Here is a 7,427-nt window from a genome sequence, read left to right as displayed (position 1 = left end):
AGTATAATGTTTGTATGTTTCGAATCTATAGAATTAAGTATGTTTTAATCATTGTAGACCACTGATTTTGAGTACAATATCTCACCTATCGACGGTGGTAGCACGACACGAAATCTTAATCAACGCTGAGTATTTACTAGCCGTAGTCACACCTGTTCGCATATATAGATTTAAGATTATGCTTTAGCTTTAAGTCATGTTTCGCTCACCTTCTTCTAAATTGCAGATTAACTACACTTATAGATGCCACAAAGCTGACCTACTACAATCTATACACTAGTTATTAAGAACAATAGGTTAGGAATAATAGTTATAATATTTCACTAATTTTCTCACCGTTTAGCGTTCAAGTTTAGCAATTAAGGCTACTCGTAAGTAAGATAATATAAGCAAATAGGTTAAGCATTACTTTCAACTATTTTCACAGTAACTTTAAGATAGATTAAGTAGATTAAGAATAATTTTAAGTAGATTTAAGAAATCGCCGCTAACAGCACACTGATCTAGCACAGGTTTGTTTTTATTCTCCTCTATTGTACGTCGAGATCGGACAGACGAGTCCGCATTGCCCTTCGATCGCGGGACGATCCCTTGCATGCTGACTGGTGTGGTTGATCTGTCAGTGGCGTAGATTGGAGATGGGTGCAGTCGCGTATCATTTCGACAGGGCGCAACTAACAGTCCCCTCCGGAATGCGCGAATCCTCCGAAAGCGTATTCGTCCCAACGCCTATGTCGAGCACCGCCAATGAGACCGCTGGACGCTCGTATATTCCACCAGATGTCGACTGCACCGTGGCCCACCGTACCTGCCCATCTGGAGCTTGATGCGTAGCAATTACTCTTCCCTTCCAATGATTTCGATGAAACTTCGGGTCCACTATAACAACGATATCACCGACAGCGATAGGTTTAGCGGGTGTGAACCATTTGGTTCGACGGGTGATCGTGGGCATGTAGTCGCGTACCCAACGTTTCCAGAATTGGTCAGCCATAATTTGAGATTGTATCCAACAGTTCTTCTGCGTTAACGGACTATCATCGAAGGGAACCCAAGACCTTAGGCCATTTGCTGACCCCAACAGGAAGTCGTTAGGTGTCAGTACGGGCGACTCATCGCCGTCTACGGGAATCTCGGTCAACGGTCGAGAGTTGACAATATTTTCGATCTCTGCCATCGCGTTCAGCAGCACTTCGTCGGTTGGTAGTCTGCACGATTGTAGCTTGGCTAGATTTTGTTTTACACTACGGATCAGTCGTTCCCAGGCTCCCCCCATGTGTGGTGAAGCCGGGGGTATGAAGGTCCATTGGGTACGAGTTGTGGTGAACTCTCTCGCTAGTTTGTCTTGGTCGAGCAGTCCAATGGCTGCCTTAAGTTCCTTGCTGGTACCTTGGAAGTTAGTTCCATTGTCACTATATATAACAGCGGGAACTCCCCTCCTAACCATGACGTTCCGGATTGCCATTATGCAGGAGTTGGTGGACAGTGTGTGAGCGATTTGCAGATAGATGGCGCGTGTGGTCAAGCAAGTGGCAAGAACTCCCCACCGTTTTTCAGAGTGTCTGCCTACCGAGACTAGTATCGGACCGAAGTAATCCACCCCCATGTACGTAAAGGGACGGCTAAATGCAGCCAGGCGTGCCTGTGGAAGGTCGCCCATCGCCGGTGGTTGTGGTTTCGCCGCGTAGTTCTTGCAGTGTTGACAGCTCTTCCGAAGAGTGTGGTAGGTCGCTTTCAAGCGAGGAATACGGTAGCGCTGCAGAAGCTCGTTCATGATCGTGTTGTGGTTCTGGTGTTGGAATCGATCGTGCGCGTCCGTGATGATCAATCGTGTGACTTGATGGTGACGAGGAAGAATGATGGGTTCAGTGGCATCACGATCAGCAAATACGCACGCTTTGGTGCGACCTCGGATTCGAACGATTCCATTTTCGTCCAGAAAGGCACTGCGGAAGAGTGGATTATTCCGAATGCTCTTTCCTTTCGGACTCTTTACACCGTAGCCCGCCACTAGCGTAGCGACTTCATCAGGGTAACCTTCTGACTGCGCCAGGCGGAACAAGTAGTTTTCAGCTTTAGACAGTTCTTGCTGCTTCAGTGGCCCACAGACGCGATGTTCCTTTCTGTTGGAACGTTTAAGGTTGTCAACGTAGCGGAAAATGTAGGCTGTGCGACGAAGGAGAGAGATCCACTTAGAAAAGGCCTGTGGATCTATAACTAACTTTGTTACCGACGCGTGGAACAGCAGGTGTGGGCGTAATTCCTCGTCGGTGGTTTTTCCGAAGCTTGGCGTAACAGGCCACTGCTGTTTTTCTTGTCGAAGGAATTCTGGTCCTCTAAACCAGCGACTATCAGCGGATAGATCTGGGTTTCGTGCCCACTTGGTTCCATCGTCAGCAGCGTTTTGCTTTGTTGGGACCCAGCGCCACTCGCTAATCTCCGTGGTTTCGAGGATCTCACTTACTCGAAAGGCAACAAACTGACTGTAACGTCGGTGGTCCGACTTTATCCAGCAGAGCACGTCCTTGGAATCCGTCCAAAAGACACGCCTCGAGACCTTGATGGTTAGAGACTTGAGGATGGTATCGGAAAGGCGTACGCCGAGCAGAGCTGCTTGAAGCTCAGATCGTGGGATTGAGAGAAACTTTAGTGGGGCTACTCTAGTTTTAGCTCCTGCCAAGGCACATTCGATCACACATCCCTCCTGGAATCTAAGGTATACAACAGCTGCGAAACCGTTCTCACTGGCGTCAACAAACGTGTGCATCTCTACTTCTGCTTGAACAGAGGTTAACAATCGATAGCATCGAGGAACCTCGACGGAGGTTATCTGCGGAAAAACCGCCAGCCACGTCGACCATTTTTCGAATTGTGCATTCTGGATCGGATCATCCCAGCCGGTCGATGTTCTCCAAATTTCTTGTAGAAGCACCTTCAGGAACATCAACAGATGCGATATAAACCCCAACGGGTCGTACACCATCATTAACACTCGGAGAACCTCTCTTTTTGTAGGCCGACGGGTTCCGGACAGAAGAGCTTCATCATATCGAGATGACATCTTGTACGTGTAACAGTCTGTCACGGTGCTCCACCACATCCCGAGCACTTTCTCCGTTTTGGCTTCCTCTCCAATATCCAGGTTTTTCGCCTCGGCTGCTTCACCGTTGAGAGTTGTTTGAACCTTTTTAGAGTTCGAAATCCAATTTCTTATTTCGAACCCGCCCTTTGCATGAATTTTCTTTACATCCTCCGCAAGCTTCAAGGCTTCCTCTTCCGTCTCCGTGCTAATCAGCATGTCGTCGACATAGTGTCGTTTGGTTATGGCGTCGACAGCAACCGGGTAATCCCTCTCAAATCGCTTCGCATTGGTGTTCTTCACATGCTGCGCAATACTCGGGGAGCAGCTGGCCCCGAACGTCATCACCTGAACGACGTACACGCCAGGTTCTGCTTCGCTTCCCTCCTGCCAGAAAAATCGTTGACAATGTTGGTCCTCGGGCAGCATTAGAATCTGGTGGAACATTTCTCTTATGTCTCCGCAAACCGCTACTTTATACTCTCGGAAACCGATAAGTACGGACAGGAGCGACGCGAGCTGGTCAGGGCCTTTTAGGAGGACAGAGTTGAGGGAAATATTGTGGGCTGTGGCTGCAGCATCCCACACTAGCCGAATCTTGGCCGGTTTGTTCGGATTTACTACCGCGAATATCGGAAGGTACCACACCTTTGAATGTGGCTCACGGAGCTCCTCTGAGGATAGCTTTCTGACGTAACCTTTGCTGATGTGTTCCTGCATTTTAGTCTTGAGTGCCTCTGCTAAACCCGGGTCTTTGTTCATTCTGTTTTGAAGGCATTTCCATCGACGGAGGGCCATTGTCTTACTGTCTGGAAGACGGACATTCTCGTACTTCCATAGAAGACCGCACATGTAGCGATTTTCTCTAAGGACTGTGAGTGACTTCAATAATGTCTGGGCTCGTTGTTCTTCTTGCGAAAGCAGAAGCTGGCTCGGTTTCACGATTCCGAGGCTATCTAGCGCAAAGTATGACTTCATCGCCTTGTGGAGACTCTCGTCGTGCTCGTGGTTGCATTCACACGTTTGTACACTATGATGATTCAAGTACCCCGCCGCTTCTTTCTTACCAGCACAATTACCGTACACCATCCAACCTAAGCGGGTTTTCACGGCGATCGGTTCGTTTTGCTTCCCCTCTCGACTCTTAATAACGTATCCAAGTTTTGCGTTGTCCAAGCCAATCAGGATCCGTGGACTGATGTCTTGGTATGCTTCAAGTGGTATTCCAGCCAGATGTGGATACTTCTTCTGCATCTCAGACAACACTAACGTTTGCGGGCGGATTTGAAGGTAGGACATTGTGTACACGCCACGTAGTTCATATTTCTTTGAGCCTTGTGTACCGGATATCTGCAGATTTACTTGCTGGGATCCATCTTCAACCTTGCGGGTTCCACCGGTCCACTTCAAGCACAAAGACTTTCTCGGGCCTTCAACGCCTAGCTCGTTTGCTAAGTCTTGATCCATTAACGTTAGCTCGGATCCATCATCGATGAACGCGTAAGTATGTACAGTATTTTTTGGTCCATAAAGGATGACTGGTACAATGCGGAATAAAACAGCGGACTGACCCTGGTGAACATTGCAGCTCGGATCTGATGCACTCATTTGAGAGGGCGTTGTCGTTGAAGGATACGATGTCGATGATCTCGGATTCTGATTCTTCTCCGGATTGTGGAGTAGTGGATGATGTAAGAAAGTGCATTCATCCGTACCGCACTTCTTCTGTCGCTTGCAGGAACCGTTGTGCTTTCGAAGGCACTTTCGACAAAGCTTGCATTCCTTCACTGTCGCCCATTTTGAGTCGTAACTTAATCCTGCGAAAGTGCTGCATTTTGCTACCATCGGACAATCTCCCTTGCACACTATGCACTGTTCCTTGACCGAATGCTTTGAGAGAGACGGTCCATGCTTTCCGGGTGCCTCGATTGGTTTTGAAGTTTTCGATGTTGACTCAGAATGGAAGTTCAGAAACCCATCTTTCTTGAAACTCCGAGTTCGTTGATCCCTTCCGATATCCCCTACGACTGCGCTTGCATCTTCCGCTACTGTATACAACCAGCTGCTAAAAGTAGCGAGATTTTGGTTCGTTGCGTTTCGCGTATACCTCGCCCAGTCTAATCTTAGTGATGACGGCAACCGCTCCACTAGCTCGCATCGAAGAGACGAATTGTAGATAAAGTCGTCGATTCCACATGCTTTGATTGTAGCAACCATATTCTTCACTGCTAGTGCAAAGCTTACCACCGTCTCAAGCTTCTCCATGTTCGGTGGAGCCATACTTCTGATCTTCTTAACGATTGACTGTACGATGGCCTCCGGACGACCGTAGAGCATTTTCAGTGTACACAATACGTCTACTACGTTCGACGGATGGAGTAGCTCGCACCTTACCGCTTCCAACGCTTTCCCCTTTAGGCATTTGCGCAGCCTTAGCATATTTTCCTCGTCCGTGAATCCGCACATCTGCGTAGATGAGTTAAACATGGAATAGAATAAGGGCCACTCTTCTAATGTTCCATTGAACTCGGGGAGATCCTTGGACACCGCCTGACGAGCTGCAATTTGACTCCGGTTTAGAATACAAACTGTTTCCTGGTGGGTTGTAGTTTGAAGGTCCGATTCCGGACGTCCCGATCGAAGCGGAGTCGAACGCTGACCTGGAATGAAATGGTTTCCTTCCTCCAACGTGCCTAGATTCATCGAAGGGACGAAAGACGTCCTGGCGTGGCTATTCGATGAGGCTGTATTAATTGCAGGTGCATGCGAAACCCTCGCTCCGGATCTTGTTTCTCGAACATTTTGATAACATTGCTGATTGCAACCATTCGGTATCATCGCTGGTCTGACCGTTGCCACATCGTTGGCACGTGGAGTGTAACTCTCCGACTGTTGAATTTCCGTCTGCTGTATCTGCGGACCGGCTTCAGTAAATCGCGTTTGCGCAACACTCAGGGAATGGGAACCGTGCAGGGTACGATTGTACTGACTACCTTGATTAAACGGTTGAACGTTCGGTTGGCCGGCCCGTAGCACAGGCTGTGAAAACGAACCACTCCGTTGATGGTTAGCGAGTTGGTTATTACGAAGGATCGATGGATTTTGCTGTTGACGGATGACATCCGAAGCGTGGTGCTCCTCGGGTTTTCCCGTTGCATTTGGTATTTGCTCATTTGTCTCATCTTCTACTAATCCGGAATCTTCACCGTGACGTTCGGTATCTGTTAACCACTGCTCGACCTTGGATACGTTGTCTTCGACGTCGCCAGCTTCCGTAGAAGTCTCACTGCCATGAGCCTTCAATAACTGGTATTTCTTTTGGAGAAACCGCTTCTCCAACTCGAGCTCCTCCTCAAGCTTCTTTAGTTCGAGTGCCTTAATCCTTTTAGCTTCACTGTTCCTAGAGCTAGCCTTGCTCTTCGAGTGTACTGATAACGTCTTCTTTGGGGGTGGATTTGGTCTCTGCTGCTCGTTCGACGCATTGATAGTATCAGTGGGAGGGACGCTTGCCTCCTTACAGTTCGGACAGACCCAGCTGACATTTGCGATGTCTTCCGAAACGTGCACACAGACAAAGTGATACCATCGGTCGCAACCATCACACTGCACCATTTCTTCGTTATCACGCTCTTCACACAACTGACACTGGCAATCCCGATTTCTACGAACGTCGCGGACTGGATTGCGCCTGACTTCGATCGCGGTACCGGCGGCGTTTTTGCCATAATTGACAGTGCCTTTCGTAGTCGTCTTAGTTTGTAGAGGATTTTTATTACTATTGGCAACGTCAGCATTTACCTGCTTTACAGAGTTAGGAGGGGAAACAACGACGACGGACGGCGTACCATCTGCAGTGCTCGTCACGGCTCCGGTAACGGGATTATCTCCTATTTCCTCTACCATTCCTGGTGCGGGCACATCGAATGCATTGCCAGAACGAGTCGACTTCCTCGACATATTTAAAGAATTTTATAAATTGTTAAGCCCAGCGACAATGAAACAATAATTTTATGAACCTCGAACAGCAATTGGTGTATTTCGCGAACGGAAGTTATAAAATTCCTATGGAACGTATATTTTGTTAGGCTAAGTTATTATAAGTAGTATGTAAGACTTACTTTAAGTGTTTCTCGCTGACTCAGGCTTTAACAATCTGGGGAGCCAGTATAATGTTTGTATGTTTCGAATCTATAGAATTAAGTATGTTTTAATCATTGTAGACCACTGATTTTGAGTACAATATCTCACCTATCGACGGTGGTAGCACGACACGAAATCTTAATCAACGCTGAGTATTTACTAGCCGTAGTCACACCTGTTCGCATATATAGATTTAAGATTATGCTTT

At 47.8% G+C, this 7,427-nt stretch overlaps 1 protein-coding gene across 1 annotated transcript; it reads right to left on the bottom strand.

Annotated features, from left to right (window-relative positions):
- Positions 1–655: 655 nt before the first annotated feature.
- LOC128735816 (uncharacterized) lies at positions 656–7,036 on the bottom strand. Its single transcript, XM_053830302.1, has one exon. The coding sequence runs from the start codon at positions 7,034–7,036 to the stop codon at positions 656–658; it is 6,381 nt and encodes a 2,126-aa protein (XP_053686277.1).
- Between the last annotated feature and the right edge of the window lie 391 nt (positions 7,037–7,427).

Source organism: Sabethes cyaneus, chromosome 2 (assembly GCF_943734655.1).
Source record: "Sabethes cyaneus chromosome 2, idSabCyanKW18_F2, whole genome shotgun sequence".
In the NCBI taxonomy this organism is placed as follows: Eukaryota; Metazoa; Arthropoda; class Insecta; order Diptera; family Culicidae; genus Sabethes; species Sabethes cyaneus.
The sequence above is the reverse complement of the archived record's forward strand: the minus strand, read 5'-3'. Positions and strand labels throughout refer to the sequence as shown.

What these genes read in the sequence shown, in the direction of transcription:
- LOC128735816 (XM_053830302.1), bottom strand. Translation starts at nt 7,036, where the DNA reads ATGTCGAGGAAGTCGACTCGTTCTGGCAATGCATTCGATGTGCCCGCA.